At 42.4% G+C, this 23,126-nt stretch overlaps 1 protein-coding gene across 5 annotated transcripts in view; it reads right to left on the bottom strand.

Moving 5' to 3' along the window:
- Nucleotides 1–790: 790 nt before the first annotated feature.
- Nucleotides 791–23,126, bottom strand: part of CACNB2 (calcium voltage-gated channel auxiliary subunit beta 2) — a 463,236-nt gene continuing 440,900 nt past the window's right edge. For all 5 annotated transcript variants that reach the window (XM_075062308.1, XM_075062307.1, XM_032777577.2 and 2 more), the window contains 4 exons: nucleotides 15,124–15,275; nucleotides 14,016–14,111; nucleotides 6,453–6,638; nucleotides 791–2,096 (listed from right to left, as the gene is read on the bottom strand). In XM_075062308.1, coding sequence (XP_074918409.1) covers nucleotides 1,605–2,096; nucleotides 6,453–6,638; nucleotides 14,016–14,111; nucleotides 15,124–15,275 — 926 coding nt within the window. In that variant the 3' untranslated portion in view covers nucleotides 791–1,604. The remainder of the gene's footprint in view (nucleotides 2,097–6,452; nucleotides 6,639–14,015; nucleotides 14,112–15,123; nucleotides 15,276–23,126) is intronic.

The raw sequence follows: 23,126 nt of genomic DNA on the forward strand, positions 1-23,126 counted from the left end.
GGGGGGGGGGGGGGGTGTTTGATTCTTAAAACTACTAAAATCATTATCTGTGACAGAACAGAATTTAATCTAGGAAGGGGGATGGGATCTGAAGCCAAAAAGTAATCCATTGTGTCCCACTTACCAGTAAAACAGGTACTCAGTGCACAACATAGTGAGTTGCCAATCCACTGATTTCAACACGTTTCTCTAGTGAGTTCAGAACAGATGGAACCTTTGGTTGTAACAGTCCTTTCTCTGGGCTCTTACTGGCGGACAAGCTTTTAGCTGAAGGACGAGCACACACCTGGCTGCAAAGTAGGACTGTGGAGTAAGTGGCAAGAGGAGAAAAAAGTGGAGAAGCTACAAAAAAATTTATTTTCCAACAAAATAACTCTCCACAAGCTGTGTAAACTTTTCTTACTAAAACAAATACTCTAAAACACAAAGATTTTACATTTCCAGTGAAACACTTACAGTAACATTTGCCTGTGTTTTTACTCTCCTGGAGTCTCAACAAACAGCCAGCAGATTTATGCTTTCCCAATTACGTGTAGCAGTAAACTGCCTCATGCTCCCTGACTGCAATTCAGATTTTGAAAATAACAGATAGAATAAAGAAACTGACTGGTTGGAATTTTGAGTAATCGCTTATTTCTTTCACTAGATCCGCACCCCTCCCCTTATGATGTATCCTCCAGCATTCTGACATTAAGACAAAAAAATAGAGTGTGTCCATTACAATTTGTGTGAAATGTGTAGAACAATTTATAGTGCTAGGTTAGTTGTTATCAATTTAAAATGCAGTTTGCAAGGACAGCATAAAATATAGGAATCAAACCTTTTATCTCAAGTATTCACACATTCATATTTACAGTAGAACAAGCGTTCAGCTACAGAAGAAAAAAATGTCTAGATTGAACACTTACAAATTTCCTGAATGAGGCTCGTTCCAGTTGCCAGTAATTCAAAAGCAAATCTGCTGACTTGGCATTAGGACTCTAAAACAGTGTGGTCAAACTTATACAGTAAGAAGGTGTCTGCAGAAATAACATTTATAAACTGTATATACAGTACACAGTACCAGTACATAGAAAATAGATTTTGACTTTATGATTCCCTGTGTGTAAGGCAAGACTGAATTCTGTCCCCAAATGGAGTCCACTAGAGGTACAAGCAACAGATAGTGGCTCTTAAATCAATATGCAAATCAAATGCATACAAATTAGAAATCAAAATATGAATTTCAGTTTTGTATGTGCTGATTCTGGCTTGCTGAATACACGGGAGGTTATTAAACATCAACTGTACCTTGTTTTAAAACACTAACACCACCTTGATGGCAACAGATATTGTTCAAGTGGCTGCTACCAAAAACAGCTTGAAAAAAGCCCAGTACAACATGAGGAGTTCTGCAGTTGTACTATGCCAATTTATATAGCACTAATCAAAAAAATAAGTATATGAATATTCTATTTCATGCTATTGCTATGCAAGCAACAGCAATACAAATCAGCATACAGAAGGATACCATATGTTCTGCAATGAAGAACCCAAAGATATTTTCAAGGGGTGTTGTTATACAAGACTTCAAAGAAACACAAAACTGCCAGAGGCCACAGTTCCTAGCGGATGTATACATCCCTGTTCCAGTCTCCTGTGTCATTGCGTTTTCTAGATATCACTTCCCCATCCTTGTCACAATATTGGTCCCTTGATTTATGACGGCTGCGTTGTTTGTTGCATTCGTTGTGGTCCTGCTCTCGGTCCCTTTCCTTTGAGCGATGCCTTGATTCCCTATGTCTGTGATCACTGCTCCCATGTGACTCGTCTCTATGACTGTGATCCCTGTGAGAATCATTGTGGTCACCATGCTCATGTGAGTACTCTTCCTTTGGTTCTACGTAAGCTGAATCTCTGCTGTCTTGGGTTTCTGCGTCAAACGTTTCTTGCCTAGACAGGCCTCGGCTAACACCACTGCGATGGTTATGGTGGTGTGCTGAGGAAGATGAACGATGTGGAAATTTCTTCGTGGGTTCAATCTGTGCTTCCTCTTCAACCTGTGAGCCAGTTCGTTCTGGGGCTGAATGGTCATTCCTCTGATCTCCTTGAGAGCCCTGGTTAGTGTCACAATAGACAGTAAGTTTACAATCATGGGCACATATTTAAAGACATTTCCTTAATACAAATTAAGCTAAAAACAGTAACAGCAGTAATTTACATATAAGACAATGCACTGTGAATCTAATCCAGAAATTGTTAGAATTAAACTTGTACTGAAAATATTGTATTGTAATACAAGTGAGCCCTTCCACCCCAAGCAGGATGCGGGCAACAGTCAGTTTGCTCGGTGGTAGGTCCATGGCTTGTGCAATATTTTCTTCATATCGTATAAATCTTTCGTCTTTACTTTCTGAACATTCCAGTCAGCAGCAACTGCAGTCGCACTCCAGATCAACATGGAGGATGCAGGAGCAGAACTGGGAAGTCAGAAGAGCTAGAGAGGATACGTCAGCTTCAGAGAGGGTAGGGCTCATTAGAGGGTATTTATTCAGAAACCTCTCTGAGGACAGATATCACTGGGGACAGTCTTTAAAACACAGCTGGGTGAATGCTGAAGGGGTGGAGACAGCAGTGGAAGGCCAAGATTTTGGCCTCTGGTTTTATTTTAAGAATTAAGCTATGGCTAGACCTGGTATCGCTCATACTTGTATTATAATACCAATAATATCATTGCCCCTCTGTTTTTTTTGGTAATAATTCAATTTCTCTCACTGTGATAAGACACTTGAACTTTGACCTTATAGTTAAATGATTATTGCCAAGGAAAATGGAGGGACAATGATATTATCACAAAATTTCCTAACATATTGCTACTACCTAAAGATTGAAGTAAGAATTACCAAGTACAATCAGTCTTCGTCAACACAGTGTTTGAAATCACTGCAAAATGAACAATTATGATTATTTAGCTCGGTTTTGGGGTTCCATTACATTCACCTGCATTTGTCCCAAAACAACAGCCAAATGATTGCTGAGATTTAATTTCAGAATTAAGAAAGAAAGAGTGTCCTGCCAAAAGGCACAGTCCTGACCGCCTTTGGCAGGAACTTCAACATGATGCTTTCACTGCTGGTACAAAGTTAAATCAAACTAGTAGTTCAAAGCCTTTGCCAAATTACATTGGAAGTTATATCGCTTGTGTTGTTCAGATTCATGAGTTTCTGACATTATGTCTCTGTCAACACTAGACTCTAGGCTCTACTGTGGAAGTCTTTTGTTTCTGTTTTGGTCGTTATTTAGCTGATGTTGGCATTCTGGGAGGGGAGTGTATTAAATATGAATCTGAATAGTTAGTACTATTCAGCAAAGTGGGGGGAAAGAAATGCCCAGAGTTGGTTTCTGAATAAAACATACATATTTATTATGTTCTGTTAGAATAAATTAAAATGTAAAGAAAATAGTCTCAATTAATGATCTGCTTTAAATTTATGAAAAAAATTAAAATTTGTCACAAGGATGGATTTTAAAGCACACAAAACAAGAACAGTTATATGGGATATTTTAATTCCCAAATGGTCAAAATGTCAAATACACTCAGTTACAGAATTTTGACCAGTAAAATCCAAACAGAGCAGTTTGCTGTGATTTAAGAGCAAGTGCAAAACTTCTAGTTGCTCTGAAAAAAAGAATGTTTTATGAATTCAGATCCAGTTGGTCTGTTTTGACCGGAAACAAAGGGCTATGCAAATTATACTTTCCCCCTCCTCCAACTTCAGAAATTGTTAGTGAAAAAAACAAAATCTAATAGAAGCCATGGGCACCTCCCTGGTTAGAATTGCCCCCTAATATTACAGATGGACTGAGGAAGCAGCATTTGGATCCAGATTAACATTTAGGTTAAATTTTGTCGAATTAGGAGGAGGATTTGGGTTTGGTTTCAGGAATGCTGAAGTTTTATGAACTGTTCTAAGAAGAGTTCTGTCCAAAAATATGGAAATATTATGAGATCAGCTCTTTCCAGAGATTTCAGGCTGAAATCTTTCAGTTCTTGTGAGATTTTACTGCATCAAAACAAGAAAGGGAAGACAGGCCCTCCTAGTTTTGTATCCTAACAGTGGGTTCAGTGCAAGTTCACTCCATTCCTAAACTTTGAAGAAGCTCAGATTTGAGGTTCCAGATTTGGCCCACATCTGTTTAAAATATATCTTCATATGATGGAGCAGAAGGAAGTTAAGGTTCTAGATTTTTAAATGGGACCACCTTTGCTCAGCATTTCAGGATTAATAAACTGCCAAAACCATGAAAGCGTAAAAGATAGTTTTACAGTGTTCAGAAAGGTGAAATTAATAACCCACCATCGTCCTTGAACAGTGTGGTTAAAAATCAATATACACTAACATAGGTTGGTAGAACATATAAATATCTATTCCAGGGCATAAAAAGGCTTGAGCAATACTATATCTATAAAATTGTATCTAGCACACTACATAACCCTGCTGGCTAACTTCAGTACCTAGACTGCTCTTCCAGCACACAGTTAGTTCAGAGCAGTTTTTTCAGCCCTGGCACCAAACAAAGGCAGGAGCTAGCTGGGGCATACATTCTCTTTTCCCAGGATGTTCTGTGAAGAGAGACATATCCTACAGACTGCACTAAAGTGATTTTCCTTGCAGGGAAGAGCCTGCCAAGTCGCAATTCCACAGGGAAATCTCTATTAAAACAAAGCCTTCACTGCAGGGAAAATATTTGCAAGATCCACAAAAAAAAAACAAAAAAACCCCACTTTAGCAGATGATATTTTTAATGCAGGGACCATTCTTTCTAAGGCCTTGTCTACACAGGCACTTTACAGTGCTGAAACTTTCTTTGCTCAGGGGTGTGAAAAAACATCCATGTGAGCGCTGCAAGTTTCAGCGCTGTAAAATGGCAGTGTAGACAGTGCACCAGTGCTGGGAGCCGCACTCCCAGTGCTGGGAGCTAATCCTCTCATGGAGGTGGTTTTATTACACTGCTGGGAGAACTCTCTCCCAGCACTGGAGCCATGACTACACAGCCACATGAAAGAGCTGCCGTGGCAGCACTTTAATGTCAGCTGTGTAGCCAGACCCAGGGAAATGTCAGTCATTGGGATGGACTCAAAAATGAAGAAGTTGATCATAAGTAAATCTTAGTCTGAAATTGGGGATGGAACAATTAGCTATTTTAGTTGAGGCAAACGTGACCCTAATCCTCTCCATGACCTCAACAGATCCAATGTGGTTCCAAAGATACAGAACATCAGGATGCCACTTATCATTCATACAGCAAAAGCATCTGAAGTCCCCAACCAGAATCAGAGCCCTATTGTGCTCGGTACAATAGGCAGAAAGAGTTACGAATTAGGCAAGGCAGACAAAGGGTGGGAGTGGAAACAGACATGAAGTGACTTCTTAAGGTCACACAGCGGGTCAGTGACAGAGCTGGGAACACTATCCATGTCTCCTCATAACACCAACAGAGCTGGGTCCTTGGTGGGTAGGACTGAACCTAGGACCTTTGGAGCTAAATGCATGAGCCTCTACTGCATGAGCTAAAAGCCATATAGCTATTAGCTAAGGCTCTAGAGAAGACTCGTTAATCCTTCTCTCTGAGTGATCTCAGTGCCACTAGAGGGGACAGAACACCACACCACACCCAGAAGGTGTGTGGGTTACATCCTGATTCCTCATCCAATGCCCCATTGGCTAGTAACATTGCATCTCAAATTCCCACTTGCATAATATGCTAGCATATAAATGGGGTACGATGAGGGAAGTGTGTGATCTGAGGGCCAGTGAATAAGGGAGCTATGGAGGGCCACTTCATCCTCATGACTGCAATAGTGTAGTGGCTATGAAGTGACTCCATTACCACTCTATTGCCTGTGGAGGTGGACGGATGGATTCCTCCCCAGTTTGTCCCTGTGGAACTCTCTCACCTACAGCCCAGTCACTCAGGCAGGGCTCTGGGATATTAGTCACTTTGAAAGTTACCAGAGGCAGTAACATGCATGGCATTACTGTTAATCCTGTTGTATAACTATGACTGAATCACATATGACGAGTTATAAAAATACTGGTGGCTGATAAGTATGTTACTGCAGCAGTGGTTGTTCTGGGCATGAGGAAATTCCACTTTCCATCACCATACATTTCCAGCCAGGCCCGTTCACCCTTTGGAATCCAAAGATGTCTTGCAAGTCAGCAAGTAAGGAAACAAATGCTAGTGTGAATACAATGAAAATCACAAGAAAAGCATCTGTCTTCAAGTATTTACATTCTAAAAGTGCAGAGCTCTTCTGCGCTATCAACTTACGGCTCCCAGTTAAGCACATTTAGCAACTTCTGTTACCAGAATTCACATTGTGTGCCCTGGCAGGTCTCCCTCTCTTTGCAGAAATGAATGAAGGTGAGAGAAAAGAGAGAGAGAGAAAGAGAGAGAGGAAACTATACCTGTAAATTTATGTTTGGACCTGGGCTGATAGGAAGAGTGGCTGTTGCAAGTGTGCGCGTGAGGAGCTGGTTGGGAGGATTGCTGCAAGGAGGGTGGGTGGCCTTCCAGTAGGCTTCCAGATAGTCAGCCAGGTGCTCACAGGCATCTTCAAGCTGGTTCTCATCCAGAATTACATCAAACATTTCCTGTGAAGGGAAATATTTTAGTGAGAACAGCCACTGTTGGAGCCAATATAAAACCACAGAAGGTGCTGGTGATAAACCACATCAGAAAATGCTTTTACTATTGCACAACAAATAAATCAGATTCATAATATTCATGTCCTGAATATTTTGTGATAGAATTTTAAAAAAAAAAAAACAATGGACTTAAAAGTAATCTGTACATAACAGTGAGATTATACTTTCCATGGCAAGCCAGAATGATTGACACTTGGAAAGATGTATGTAATCTGGGAAGCCAGAATTGGTATTGTAAAAATATATTTTAAAACTCATATATGGGAACAGAAGTTAAACAGTAGAAAAACTTTTTAATTGTTGGAATAAAGAGATGGTGGAACAAGCTGCCAAAGAAAATTGTGGAATCCCTATATCTAGTGATACTTCAGATAAAACTGATAACAATAATAGACAAAATTAATAATACTTAGCACTTGTGTGGCAATTTTCATCTTTAAAAAGCTGCACAGATATTAACTAACTCACTCTTAATTTACCACTATATCCCATTCCCACTTAAAGCCTAATGAATGACTTCTGTCGGCTTCAGTTTTAGTTGGACTGGCCCCATATAGACTCTAAGCTCTTTGAGGCAGGGCCCTTGTGTTCAGGGGTGGCTCCAGGCCCCAACACGCCAAAAGCGTGCTTGGGGCGGCATGCCGTGCGGGGCGCTCTGCCGGTCGCTGGGAGGGCAGCAGGCAGGTGAACCTGCGGACGGTCTGCTGGTCCCGCGGCTTCGGTGGAGCCGCGGGACGAGTGGACCCTCCGCAGGCACGCCTGTGGGAGGCCCACCGGAGCCGTGGGACCAGCGACCAGCAGAGTGCCCCCCGCGGCAAGCCGCCATGCTTGGGGCAGCGAAATGTCTAGAGCCGCCCCTGCTTGTCTTTGTACGGGCCTGTACAGTGCCTAGCAAACTCTTGATATTATGGTATAGTGATGGATCTGCAAAGAAGGGGACTAGAGCTTCCATCAGCTCTTCTCAGTTGTACATACTCTTCTTCTTGACTAAGCAAGGACTACAGTTCCCATCAGTCCCCTCCCCATTGTGCTTGTCCTTCTGGAGGCCAGGTAAGGGAAAAAATCCTGAATCAGGAAGTGGCAAGGCTGCTTTGGGAGTGGGAGCCACATGTCAACAGGGAGCTGGAGAAAAGTCCTAGGAACTGTGGACAGAGACACACGTGGAACAAGCTGTGACTGCCAACATCACAGCTGGGCACAGGTCTGTGTGGGACTTACAGGGGAGCAGCAGGGCCAGTGCAACCATTTAGGCGACCTAGGCAGGATTTGGGGGGCGCCATTTTCTTCGCCAGTGACCATGGCGGCCGGATCTTCGGCTGCCCCAGTCGCTGCTGGCATTTAGGCTGAGGGAGCTGGGGCAGGGGACCGCGGGGAAGGCCGCCTGCAGCAAGTAAGTGGGGGGGGGCAGCACGCAGGGGAACTCCTCGCCCCAGCTCACCCGTCCCACCTCCTCCCCAAGCACGCCGTAGCTGCTTCACTTCTCCCGCCTCTCAGGCTTGCGGCGCCAATCAGCTTAGGCACCGCAAGCCTGGGAGGTGGGAGAAGTGAAGCAGTGACGGCATGCTCAGGGTGTTTGTGCTCGTGCGCAGAGCGGGGGTGAGCTGGGGCAGGAGGGGTGCCTCAGGGCAGAGGGTGGGGGGTGGAGAGCTGCCACAAGGGGGGCGCCTCAGGGCAGGGGACTGGGTGGGGGGGGTACAAGGTGGGAGCAGCAGCAGCTGGGCTGGGAGCCGGCACAAAAGAGCCTCAACTAGACACTAACTGAGCTTGCCTACAAGCCTGCAAATGCTTACTTGCTTGAATAGAGACTGGACTGGAGAGGGTACTCCAGGCACTAAGCTGAAGAGCCGTAACTCTCAAATGGACTGCCCCAGAGACCCAAACAGGAAGTGTTATTGCTCACTCTGAACTGCAGCTGTTTAAACTTCTCTGCCTAGGGTATCTGCAACTTTTCCACTTTCCTGCCAGCTCTAGTAAAAACCTCTCTCTCAGCCATGTGTCTGATTCCCCAGGTAGCGCCTACAAGGCTTAGCTGCTGAAGCAGCTACATTGCTTGCCTCTGGGACACAGTACACCAGGTGCACTACTGGCGCTACAGGCACACTAGTGATTTGGGGCAAAGAGTAAACCCAACTATAAAGTATATTCATAATAATAATCCTTACAACCTTCGTGTGAGTAAATCTGGGTGAATTTTTTTTTTTTGGGCAAACAGTGTATTTGCTGAAAAATGCATTTCTTAGGTCACTAACTATTCACAAATTCTGCTTGAATTTGGTAAATAAATAGTTCAAGCCAAAACAAAATTGTGAAAAAATCAATTAAAACGTTGAAACAGTTCATTTAGACCATTTCAAAATGTTTCATTTTGATTTTTCATTTTGAAAATTAGTGTGTGTGTGTGTGTGTGTGTGTGTGTATATATCCAAATAAAGGTGAAAAAAATGAAGGTTACTTACTTATAATTGGAGTTCTTTGAGTTGGCTCTGGATACTCACACTTATGGATATTGTTCCGCCTTGTGATGGTAAATCTTCTCCCAGCAGTGTCTGCTTAGGGCCTTGCATGCCCCTTTCTACTTCTCCCCTTAGTGTCTCCCAACATATGGAAGGTGTGGGGTGCGGGAGGGCACAGAGCCCTCTCCAACCTCAGTTCCTTCCACCGCCAACCCAGAGAAAGGAATTAAAAGACTCTGAGACAGAAGGGAAGGAGGGCAGGAAGTGTAAATATGCAGCGCTATCTTGAAGAACTCTGGTTAGAAGTAACAAACCTTCAGTTCTTCTTCGAGTGGCTCTGCATAGTTCCACCTATGGATGGTTTAATTAGCAGTGCTGCAAATAACTTGGAGGAGGGAACAGAGTCCTAACTGAATAGACATGAAATCTCTACTCTACCAAATCATGCATCAGCCCCTGAAGCCAAATCAAGAGCGTAATATTTACTAAAAGTGTGCACTGAACTCCAAGTTATAGCCCTACAAGTCTCAGCAACAGTGACTTGCAAGCAAAAGACGCTGCCAAAGCTCTAGTGAAATGAGATTGTACCATTTAATGTACACACCACAATGTCTGTAACCTGTGCTATTCAACAATACATAGTTTAGTTTAATCCATGTAGAAATAGTCTGGGAAGACACAGCATGACCCTTATGGTTTTTAGTAGAAGAGATGAATAATGTAGCTGTTTTTCATAAACTTTTAATTCTATTTAAAGAAAATGCAAGAGCATCCAAAGAGTGTAAAAAGATTCCCCTTTATTCGTATGCAGCCTTGGAAAAATACTGGCAAATTAATTGTTTGATTGATGTGAAATTCAGGAACTATTTTTGGCAAAAACCTGGGGTCAGGTCTAAGAATCACCTAACTTTTGTGAAAAGGCATCAGTGGTAGTTTAGCCATCAAGGCATTTATTTAATTCACTCACCCTTCTGGCTGGCAAAATGGCAATAATGCATGCCATCTTAACAAATAAATAATACAAAGAACACTCAGCCAAGGGTTCAAAAGATGGCTTCGTGTATGTAGATAAAACCAAATTATGTTCCCAAGGAGGGACAGCATTCCCTCAAAGGGGGAAGACGTTAGATAATCCAACAGAGAGGAAAAGCTTAGGAGATTTCCTAAAGGCCTTTGTACTATCCAGGTAAAAGGCGAGGGCTCTCTTAACATCTAGAGTGTGCAGTGTAGCTTCCCCATTATCACAGTGAGACTTGGGGTAAAAGGAAGGCGAATCAGTTAGTTTATGTGAACAGACAGAGTCACCTTGGGGATGAATTTCAGATGTGGTCTGAGAATAACCTTGTCCCAAAATCATATTGTATAAGGGGTGTTTGCCATTAGTGCTGCTATTCTTCTTGCTGAGATGATCACCACCAGCAAGTCTGCTCACATACCTATCTATGAAGACAAACAAGCAGCCACGGGTTCAAAGGGCGGCCTAGTTAGGCTCTTTAGAACTAAGTTTAGGTCCCATGCTGGGGTGGAATGTCTGGGCTGGGGGAAAAGTTTTACTATACTTTGAGCAATCACTTTGTGGTTGGGTGTGAGAGCACTGAGGTTTGTCTAGTCTGAATTTTTCAGCCTGTAGACTGAGCTGAACCACATCTGAAGGCACCTCATATGAAGTCTGGCATGAGATATCACAGATGTGCCTGCAGCTGTATGCCCCAAAAGTTGGAGGCAGTGTCTGGCTGATATTTGATGACTGGTTTGTGCTGCTTCTATGAGTGTGGCCAATGTGTGTGGAACCTATGCTGTGGCAGGAGCACCCTCCCCTGTAACAAGTCGAGATCAGCTCCTATGAACACTAGTTGCTGTACAGGGGTGAACGTAACGTTTTGGACATTGATCTGTAGGCCCAGCTCTGTGAACAAGTCTACCAAAGTTTGGGTGACCCAGAGGGATCTGAGGATACAATCATCCAGGTAGGAGTAGATCATAATCCCATGGGAGCCTAGGTGAGCTGCCACTCTTGAGAGGACCTTGGAGAATACTCTTTTAGCTGATGAGAGGACAAATGGGACTACTCTGTATTCATAATGGTCCTGGCCCAAGGTGAATCTGAGGAATTATCTATGGGAAGGTAGGATCGATATGTGGAAATAGGCATCCTGTAGTTCGAGAGCAGAGAATCAATCTCCTTGTTCCAAAGATGGAATAATGGCTGCTAGTGTGACCATCTTGAATTCTTGAGCTCTGACACATTTGTTCAGTGTTCTGAAGTCTGGTATGGGTCTCCAACCTCTCTTCTTCTTGGGTATCAGGAAATAATGAGAGTAGAAACCTTTACCTCACGTAACAGTGTACATCAGCCACCAAAGTAAAAGTCCTCTTTGGATCAGAAGATGAACCTGGATCTGAAGCATAGGTCAAAGCTGGAGCTGAAAATTTGGATGGTGCAGAATCTAATGAAATATTCAGCTCCACCTCTTTGGTCTCCAGAAACTGAAGCTGGAATCAGCCTGGGTTTTGGAGCTGGAACTGTAGAGACCATGTCAGAATTGAACAGATCCAACAAATTTGACATGCAGGTTCTGGCACTGCTAACAGTGTCTGTTTTCTCCCTTGCCTCCTTCTTCAGAACTGATACATCCAGAGCTGACAATATACCTCTTGGTTCCATAGCAGGTGCTCTGCCTCTCTCTATTGGCAGGGCCTTTGAAGACCTTACAGCTTGAGCAGCAGGATCTGGAGTCCGACCAGATGGTTTCCATTTCTGGATCCTTTAAGCTGCTTCAACTTGCTGGAGTAAGTCATAGGAGCAAAGGCTGGCCTCTTAGATTTCGGATCCAACAAGTGCCCAAGACTGGAGGATTTAGCCTCAAAGGCCTCCTTAAGTAGAAGCACCTGCAATATGTTGTGTCCCACCTTGCAAGCTCTGGGTGTGAAAGTCTGGCTGATGGAACATCCAGGAGAGTGGTCCTCTCCCAAAGATGTCATGGTTGTCAGATGCTGGGAGGAGAGCTGGGCACAAAGCACATCTCTTGAATCCCACCTTCTTTTTTTAATTCGGTTCCACTGTAGCCCAGAACTAACTACTAACTACCTTAACTAAGTATACTAAACAAGTATAAAGACACTAAGAAGTGGAGAAAACCCCAGATCTGAATGGACTAGAACAGGTTGCTTCCATCTGGCATAGTGATTGGAAGGAACTGAGGTGGTAGAGAGCACTGTGTCCCCTTATTGAGCCTCGCCCTTAGAACAACTGGAGATGCTGAGGGGAGGGGCAGGAGAGGCCACGTGGGCACTATAATGGACACACCTTAGAGATGGTTCTACCATTAGGTACCACAAAGTGGCACAATACCTGTAAATGGCGATATACAGAGCCAACTTGAACACCTGAAAATGAAACATAAAATCAAAAACATTTTGTTCAACCTGAAGCACGTTTTTTTGGTTTTTTGTTTCAGCAAACCCTGTCGTGTCTCCTCCCCCCGCCCCCAAAAGTCTGTTTTGGTTTGAACTGAATTGAGGATTTGTTTTTTCAGATTTTTTGTTTTGGTCCCCGAATCAGAAAAATCAATTATTTGCTCAGCCGTAATAATGAGTAGCTGAGCAAGATATTATCATCTTCATTTTAAATATGGAGAAACTGAGTGTTTGTATGACTTGCCCAAGGATGCAGTGCAAATCTATAGAATAATCTCATACACTTTTCTGCTTAAATTGGTAAGAATGCCAAGTGAATGCAGGTGAAGCCAACTGTGATGGCATATGCCCAGCTGGAACTACAAAGAAGCCACCAATTCATTTTATACCGACCGTTTTATGTAAAGCACTAATCTACCTTCAGATCTAAGTTCCCTGTAAGCTGCACAGGAGCCTATTAAGCGCCGCACAGGCACTCAGGGAACCCACCTGGCTGGGACCTGCTGCAGCTGGATGAGGGGCGACTTGAACCCAGTGCCGGCCCAGACCTGCCATGGCTGGGGCGCCCCTGCCCCAATCCCAAGTCAGACCATCCCCGAACCTGCTGTAGACGGGGGAGGGGCGCCTCTCCACTGGCCCCAACTCAGCCCAGCCCCCAACCTGCTGCAGCTGGGGGTGGTGTGGCCCCTATCCCATGGTCCCAGCCCCAGAGCTGCTGTGGGGAGAGAGAGCTGGGCGGGAGAGAGCTGAGGGGGAGAGACACCTCTCCCCGCCACAGCAGCTTTGGGTCTGGGGCCGTGGGATAGGTGCCCCTTCCCCGGCCATGGCAGGTCTGTGGCTGTGTTGGGTTCAGGCCACACCTCTCCGGGCCCCACCCCAGAATCCACACCCCCAACCAGAGCCCTCACACACCTGCACCGCAACCCTCTGCCTCAGCCCTGAGTCCTCGCCCACTCTCCAAACCCCTCAGCCCTACTCCCACATGAAGTTTGTTATGTGCAGCATATGAAGATGATGTGTATCACATCACCTCCATATTGCTGCACATAACAAAATTCATCCCACACAGGTGTGGGAAAAATTAGAAGGAACACTGCCAGAGGCACCTTTGGTCATAAACCAAATCAGTTTAGTTTTGGATCAATAATCTATAAAAAGTTATTGAAGTAATCCAGTTCCTCAGCTATACATCATGTAAAAATACTGGTGGCCCAATACCTATATATCTCCAGGATTAATCATGTTGCTGAAAAAGAAATATATTTGACCATTATGCCATGCACAGATCTCAAATGGAGTTTTGTACAAAATGACAAGTGAAATATGAACAGATAGTGGCAAGCAGCAACAAATGTTACACAATTAGCCTATTACTTGGAAACAAAGGACAGACTTAGTCCCTTTGAACAGGAGTCTACATATCCACATCAGTAATGCATCAACAGTAACTCACTGGAGGACATTGAGCCAGTTTATCAGCTGCCACCATTTGAACATTAAGGTGTTTAGCCTGAGATTTCCCTCGAGATTTTATTAGCCTCTGTAAAACCTGTGGAAAATAAGACAGTTAAAATATATAGTGGATGGGAAAAGAAAGAATTCAGAAGCAAGTAGAGTCAGATAGTGGGAATAGGATCAAACGATTCCATTCAATAGGAGATTTGCCAGGGACTTGATTGTTTGCAGGATTAGGCCCAATGTATTTGTGTACTCTTCAAAAAAGTAACTCTTGTAAAATTTTTAACATATCTAATAATTTCTCATTCACTGGCTTTCAGAGCCTCTTGCCTTTTAGGCCCTGCACAACCTTGCTCCTGCCTACCTCTCTGCTCTCATTCTCTTTATTCCCTTTCTCCCTCCTTTTCTGCCCAAGTTGCACTAACTGACCCCTTCTAGTCCTCCTACTCTCATGTGTGCCTTCCATGTAGCCATTTATAATGAGACTCTTGAGAATGCTCTTCCAGACCCACTTTGCCAGGCCTCCACTTTCTCCTTCCAATGTCTCTTCAGGATGTACTTGTTCCAAGAAGACTATAAATGTAGACATCCCCACACAGTGAAATGGTGGTAAATTAAATGACTGAACATCTTAAGAATAAACTGAACAAAAATTACAGAAATAAACACTGTGCGCGCTGAACTGTACTGACCAGTGATCCTTCTGCTCATAACATCTCCTCCCTTATCTTCATTTCTATACTGTCTACTTGGATTATAAAGTTTTTGGGACAAGGATCTTAGCTCATATTTCTGCAAAGTTTTTAACAAAATGTTGACACTCTGTAAATCAATAATACGTAAATAATAATAAACAAGTGAACTGTTTCCCTTAGTTCTAACTTAAGTAACCATTAGAACTACAGCTCTCTCTCTTTTGCAAAAAAGTGATTTTGTAACCCACTGATTGAGATGATATCCTTTTAATAGTATCTTCCCATCCACAGGAAAATAATTAAAAAGTGCAATTCACTGATCTTTAATGACATCCAGTGGAGAACCTGTGTCTCTGGTCTCAAAGAATGTGTGGATTGAAACAGAATTAACAGCAGTAAGATAGTTACCTTGGGAGAAGAAATCTTTACATATACAATAATGGGAGCCAGGGAGGTTTTACTTAGTTGAGCTGGATGATTAATGGTATCGGCATCAAGTACTACCAGCTGCAATGTCCTTGCTAATTCAAATATCCGTTCAATTTCACTCTGAACTTCAGCTGCAGAGAAGTAGAAAATCAGAGTTATGAAAATATTTAACAGAAATTAATTGTAACAAACGTAAAAATGAGGTAGATTGGCATGCAGTTCCCACAACAGATGAGTAGATTGGCAGGAGCTGTTAATTGTTAATGTCACTGGCATTCTACTGAAGCAAACATATCTTTAGCAAGAACATTCCGCCTACAGTTTATGTTCTTTGAAGGTCGCACTCTTTACCAGCTCACCTTCATGCTTCTGTATACTACTAATACACAGAAACATTTTTAACACTTTCCTATAAGGTGGAATGGATAGCTCAATGGTTTGGGCATTGGCCTGCTAAACCCAGGGTTCTGAGTTCAATCCTTCAGGGGGCCATTTAGGGATTTAGTTGGGGATTGGTCCCCCTTTGAGCAGGGGGTTAGACTAGATGACTTCCTGAGGTCTCTTCCAACCCTGATATTCTATGATTATAAGACTGAATCCATGTGTGTATAGCAAAGAGGTGTATGCAGCATTATGATCTCCTGTTTGAAATAAGAATCCTTCAATTTTACTACAGTATCTCAGTGGATTCCTCATTTGTAAGTTATTGCAGTGCAGACTCTAATTATACTTAATGACCATAATTTTCAAATCTAGGTGCCTGAAGCTATGCATTAAATTTATACTGCAGTGCCTGAAAGAGGCTTGTTTTTCATAAGGTACTAAGCACCCATAATTTCTGTTTGCTTCAATATGAGTTATCAATGCTTACCATCTCTCAAAATCAGGCCCTATATGTAATATGGCACTAGGTCTGAAAATTTTGGTCAATATTTGTAAAGTACTTTAAAAACAAACAATTCAAAATAATGCTAATAATCCCCCCAATAGCCATTGAGGTAGGTAAGGATTATTACCAGAGTTAGTCAGAAAAAAATCGGACAAAACAGTTTTTCATTGGCATTTGCCGATTCATCAAAATCAGAACATTCCATGGAAATAGTTCATTTTCAATGCAGTTCCTATGGAAACAAGCAGGTTTCCGATGGAAACCTGTCTGGTTTCTTGCCAGTTCACCCATATGCAGGCTTCTGGGAATCAAGGGCTTCACAGGTCCATGATTCCAAGGCAGTCCCTAGGAGGACTGCTCCAGAGCTGGGTCTCCATCTCTTTTCATGGAGAATTTCAAAAATTTTTGAATGAAACCAAATTTCAAAATAGTGAAATCCTCTGAGAAACACAATAACTATTCTCTGCCAAGTTCTAATTATTATCACTATTTCACAGACAGGGAAACTGAGGCAGAAGGTAAATGATTTGCTTAACCTACAGACGAAGTCAATGTTGGAGCCAACATCATAACTCAAATGGGAATGAGATTCTAGTTCTGTGCTCTCTCCACACCGCTATCTTAAGATAACTAACTAGAATAAGGTAAATCCAAAAGGGTAAGAAACTAGTGGATGCTTACGTGAACACGAAGGGACTTCCCAAACATTAAATTATAGTGTTATGTTATCAAATTTATGTTTGCCTTTTGAGGTGGGTTAGCAGCATGAGTTGTCACTAAATGCTTTGGGAAATGTAGCCAGTCTGCATGGGCTAGTAGTGCACACACTCCTTTACTTGGGTAATTCTGCGCTGAAGGACCTTATTTTGGAGGGTGTCAAAAGATCAATATATGTCACTGTTAGAGTCACTAGGGTTCATAAATTACTCAAAATCTCAATTTGTTTCCAGCGGCCAACCAAAGTACAGAGCACCCCAGTTAATCACTGCTTAATTAAAGTCTTTCTATCTAAGGAGAAGATCCAAGACTTCACTTGTGGGGCAGAAAGGTAAAGTGTGAGCCAGCAGGTGACAGCTCAGACCATATCACATTTGGTGGTTCTTAAGACTGTAATTAGCAGTAGTTACAGCATCTTGGCAAGTCTCACATCAGAGAACTTTAGTAGACCCTGAGCCCTAGGCTACACTAGGGAAATGTTTGCGAGTATAGCTATACCAGCAAACCCTCCTAGTATAGATACAGCTTATGCCAGCAATGAAGTGCTTTTGCCAATATAGCTTATATACATTCCCTAAACAAAATAAGCCATACTAACAAAATGTTTTGGCTGATATAATTTCAGCTACACTAGGGGATATTGCCAGTATAGAAATATCTTTAAAAAAATATCACTAATCAATATTGCTATACTAGCAACAAGGTAAGTATTGACCTGGCCTGAGATTCCAATGAAAGCAAGATAAGCACAGACTCTCACATCACATCTGAAGGATAGATCACCATTGAGCCTCCTGGCCTAGTGCCCATGAAGGGACCATCTTTATTTAGGAATAGGTTTCCAACATACCTATCCAAATCATAGTGACCTGGTCTTCCAAAAAGTTGTCCATTTGAACTGGGACCTCAGACCACAATGTTTTAAATTAACAAACACGGAGGCACCAGATGATGCTTCCTATGTCAGGAGGCCCTGCAAATGTATGAATGGACTCTGCTATACCTGCCATTACTGATTGCCACATATCTAGCAGGAAAGATAAACACGATTGCAGATAGAGTGAGATAATCTGTGGTTGACCTGCATGAGCAGCCTCTAGATGAGAGAGTGGAGAACTGGGATCTTCCTCCAGTTGGGGACATCAGAGATGCATCTCTGTCACTCTTTGGAACAAGAAGCTTTCAGCTCAAAGCATTAAGAATGAGCAAGACATTTTCCATGAACTGAAGAGACTCTATCAGTATTTCTGGTAGCCACAGTCCTGCCAAAGCACAGGAGGAAGAGACTCAATGATCTTTATTTGCCTCATGCTGGCCCAGAGAATTATGGCTACCAGTTCTGCTGCAGATGCCAAAGCTGATTCCATCAGGCTGAATGTCTGGTCTCAGATTCTTATTCAGAGTCAACGCACCTTGTTTCACCCCAGTTCAGGAGCTCTCTCCTTGATAGCATGGCTCCTGAAGGTGCAGAGATCTGTAGGTATGGCATTAATGAGCAGGTGGCTTGCATCCTCCTGACTTCTCAAAAACCATCCAGCCAAAGGACTTGCATTGCCAAGAAGAAGAGGTTTTCAGTCTAGGGCAAAAAGACCCAAGTGGGCCTTTTTAATTCCCGCACAAAAACTCTTTAGCTCCTTTCTGTGCCGGACTGAATCTAATTTGATAATTTACTCCATTCAGGCTAATTTGTCAGCTAGTCTGGCCCATCATGAACTAATCAAGTAAAATTCTTCTGCCTGCCTAACCTCAGGTTCACATGGTGGGAGCTTTGCAAATCCCTCCTGGTATCACGAGACCTTAATGTGGGTCCTGACTTAAGATGATAAAAACTCTATTCATTACCCATGAGTTCAGTGCTTAATTTGTGCCAGGGCTTGCCAGGGCTGAGCCTCAGAACCTCTAGGCTTGTCACATCAGTTATGAAAGTAAAAAAATGGCTTAAGTCCTGGCATGTTTTTCATTACAAATTAAGTACTGCATGATTGCATGTTTCTTACACAGAATTTCATTTTCCTGGTGGCAGTGACTTCAACTCAGAGTGAATACACCTCAGGCTCTATTGACTGATCCACTTTATACCAAGTTTGATATGGAAATGGTGATGTTTCAAACACATCAAGAATTCCACTCCAAGATGGTGACAGAGTTCTACCTTAACAAGCCTATTATCCTGCCAACATGTTTTCCATGCCCATCCTAGGGATGCCCTTCTCTACATGGCTCATGTTACAAGGTCTGGTGGGCGAGGGAAGTAACAGGGGTTACCTAAAGCAGTCTAAGTGCCTTAGAAAGTCCATCAAACTTTTTGTTTGTTATTATTCACTACATACCACTATTTCTAAGAGGGCCATAGGTAAATCATTGCTGGATTGCATTTTTAATTGCTGTCACCTTGCTGGCCATGTGAAGGTGTATTTGATCAGAGGCAGGCAGGCAGCCTCCACTGCCTGTCTCAGAAATGTTCCCTCAGATTTCTACAAGGCAGCCACATAATCCTCACTCTGCATCCTCACATAGTTAGAATGCTTTGCTTTAGCTTTTAGGAGTGAAACTAATGTTGATCTGCATGCTGTAGAACTGTTTTCCAAGGTGGGGAGTCCAAACTCCCCAGTCCTCCATTTCCTCCTTTTGGAATGTGTATTTAAATTGGCCAATTTTATTTGAATCTTTTCCCTTTGCTCTCATCTTTTAGATTATCTGTGTTGCACCTGAGATTGTAATGGTGTATCTTTCCAAACCGTTATTTAAATAAAAGTCCTTTCTTCTTGGCTGACCATAGTTTCATTAAAAGCAGCAGAGAATCCTGTGGCACCTTATAGACTAACAGACGTTTTGGAGCGTGAGCTTTTGTGGGTGAATACCCACTTCATCAGACACAGGACCCACGAAAGCTCACGCTCCAAAACATCTGTTAGTCTATAAGGTGCCACAGGATTCTCTGCTGCTTTTACAGATCCAGACTAACACCGCTACCCCTCTGATACATAGTTTCATTATTACTCCTTGTTTCAGCTTTATTCTGTCAAGAAGGGGAAATTACTGAGTTGCAGTTCTTCTCTGAAGGATTCTTGTAAATTACTGACTTGTAATTCTGCTTCCAACAGTATGCTCACTCATCTTCCCTCAGTGTTTTGACCAAAGTCTCCAAGTGCAGCAGATAAGCCCAAAAGGTGGTGTCTGACTGCCAAAAAGGAGAGATGGCTTGCTCTTAGGAATTGCTTACTACTGCCATTAGCAACTGTGATGTTACTGATATAAGCTGTGACTGTATAGATCATTGTTGCAACCACTGTTATATATTTGCAGCAAATATTGTACAAAGGTTGTCGTGTAAGGTATCTATGGAAAGGTTATGATTATGCTATCTGTATGCATGTGTCATTTTTGTATTTAAAGTTATAAGTATTGGCTCTACACTGTCTGTATTTCAAACTTATGCTATGCTTCTGGGTGACAATTTAGTGTCAGCAATGTCTAGCCTGCTTGATGGCCCATTAAGGACTATTAGCTACACAACTGACCCATTGAGAGAAGGCAGATACACCTTGTGACTCAGCAAGGCATGCAGGGACATGCCTATGGACAAAACTCAAAAGGTTTTTTCAAACCATGTGCTGGATAGCTTGTCTTTGGAATAAAGAAAGAAAGGCCACGTGGCAAGAGACTATAAAAGGCTGCTGCAACTCCTCCATCTTGTCTTCAATCCTGCTTCTTACTTCTGGAGGAACCTTGACACAAACTGAAGCTCTGAACAAAGGACTGAATGACCCATCCCAGCTGTGGATGTACTCCAGAGACTTGATTTGAACCTGCAGTTTATTCCATCATTGCTACAAGTCTGAACCAAGAACTCTGAAATTACTGTATGTAATTAATTCAATTTAACCAATTCTAGCTCTCATCTATATCTTTTCCCTTTTACGAATAAACCTTTAAATTTTAGATTATAAAAGATTGGCAACAGTGTGATTTGTGTATAAGAGCTGACTTGTATATTGACCTGGGTCTGGGGCTTGGTCCTTTGGGATTGGGAGAAACTTTTTCTTTTACTGGGGTATTGGTTTTCATAACTATTCATCCCCATAACAAGCGGCACTGGTGGTGATACTGGGAAACTGGAATGTCTAAGGAAATTGCTTGTATGACTGCTGGATAGCCAGTGGGGTAAAACCAAAGTCGTAGAATCATAGACTATCAGGGTTGGAAGGGACTTCAGGAGGTTCATCTAATCCAACCCCTTGCTCACAGCAGGACCAATCCCCAACTAAATCATCCGAGCCAGGGCTTTGTCAAGCCTGACCTTAAAAACCTTTAAGGAAGGAGATTCTACCACATCTGTTTGGCTGGTTTGGTTTGCCTTGGTGTGCAAAGGAACCCCAGCCTTGGGCTGTAACTGCCTTGCTTTAAGCAATTTGTCCTGAATTGGTTCTCTCAGTTGGGTCCCACCGAAGCCAGCATTGTTACAGCAACCAAAATACTTCAGGAACTACAGGAGTCCCACACGTCTTAGATTAGAGATCTGAGACCCAGAAGAGAAAATACTGACAGATTAGTATCTTCAAAAAAAGCAGAATTATAGGTCAGTAATTTTCCCTTCCATGAAAACAAGTATTAATAAAATGTCTCCTCTGATGTACTGAGAAACTATGGCAGCAAGGTTATAAAAATGAACTCACATAAATTGTATTAGCTACTCATAATGGGATGTATAAATAAAGCTCAAGCTACCATGAGTGTCACCATGATGAACATATAGCCCTGCTATTACAACATTCAAAAACATAAGTAAATCATGTAAGACAAAAAGAAAACTTGTCAATCAAATGCTAAAGAAAATAAATGAGCCTTATATTTTGCCCTGAAGCCTGATAGATACTGGCTGTAGAGGGCACCAAAGGAGAGCAAATTTCAAAGATGGGAGCCCTCAAACACCCCCTCCACACACAGGTGAGATCAACTCCAAGAACTGACACCACAAGTCTCTCAGTCAATTTTGACCATTTAGCAGAATGTACAGTTAGACTGTCTCTTCAACAGTCCCAGCATCTGCACCCTGCAGTGAACAGGCATCCAGTGCACAGATCTGAGCACCCTGAGCAAGCGGCTTGCTCCAGCCTGAACCTTGCAAGTGGACTTCAAGTAGAATTTAAATAGTCTATTACAACAGTTTACCCTGGAGTGGGCAAAGGACTCGTGATCACTGCGGAACAGGATAGTCCTTCACTTCTCTAGTAACTCAACAAATTAATCAAAATAAAATTTGTGGTCTCTTGTGCAAAGCTCCAGTAAAAGAGCTTTGTTTAAGAGAATACACAGATGTTGGGGTGGGAAAATGGAATCCTCCTTCAAATGTGTGGAAAATATGCACAGCATTTCAATGGTAACTAATACAGCCTACGATCCATAACAGCATCAGGGAGCTGCTAAACCCAACCTACATGAGTGTTGTAGTTCAGCTGATGCAGGGAATTCAACTGTTCATGGCTATATGTTCATCAGCAACACCAGAAAAGTGATAAAACAATAAAATTGTGAAATAATGACTATCAAATATAATACAGCGCATGGGCTGTTGAACAAGTGAAAAAGTACCATATCAGAGACAAAAACAACATGACTTAAAACTCTCAAACTAGCTGAAGAGTCATATGCTAATTCCAGACCCCACCAAAATACTTCTTGGTGTGAACCAGCATGTTCAGAAATAATTATATTATAAGATATTACTACTACTTGCACCTGCCAATATATTAGATCTTTTGTGTGATGTCTATTTCTATTCTTTTCAAGATTCCATCAGAATCAGATTTCATCAACTTTTGATATATGAAAAGGGCTAATGTCCTAAAAGAAAAATTTACGTGCACTCAGAAAAGGCCCAATTAGTGAAGGCCACATGGCCTTGAGAACAGCATAATCCATGTCTGAAAGGAATCACATTGACTTTAGAGCCAGAATAATGGAAACTTCCTGTGCCACCACATGCCATCTTCTTAAAAATTATTTCAAAGAGTGAGATATCAAAGATTTTCTGACATCTGCTTCATTCTTAACTGAAACTGCTTCAAAAACAAAGTCTTCAAAGCAGGTTTCTGATTATGAGAAAAACAATCACACCGTGGAATGAAGTTAAGGCTTCCCTAGCTACTTAGTAAATAGCGATGCTCCAAAGGGAAAATGCTTCAAGAAGATAGCAGGCTAAGATCCTGGCTAGTGCAAATTAGTTTAGCCCCTTTGTCTGTATGAAGATTAATACCAGCTGAAGATCTGCTTGGTGTCCTTGGAGCTAGAATGATCTCTCCCAAAAGAGAAATTAAATTAGTCCTGGAATCTATAAAGGGACTTTCTGAAATCTTAACATTTTGGAAACAAGACC

This window comes from Chelonoidis abingdonii, chromosome 2, assembly GCF_003597395.2.
Source record: "Chelonoidis abingdonii isolate Lonesome George chromosome 2, CheloAbing_2.0, whole genome shotgun sequence".
Lineage (NCBI taxonomy): Eukaryota > Metazoa > Chordata > Testudines > Testudinidae > Chelonoidis > Chelonoidis abingdonii.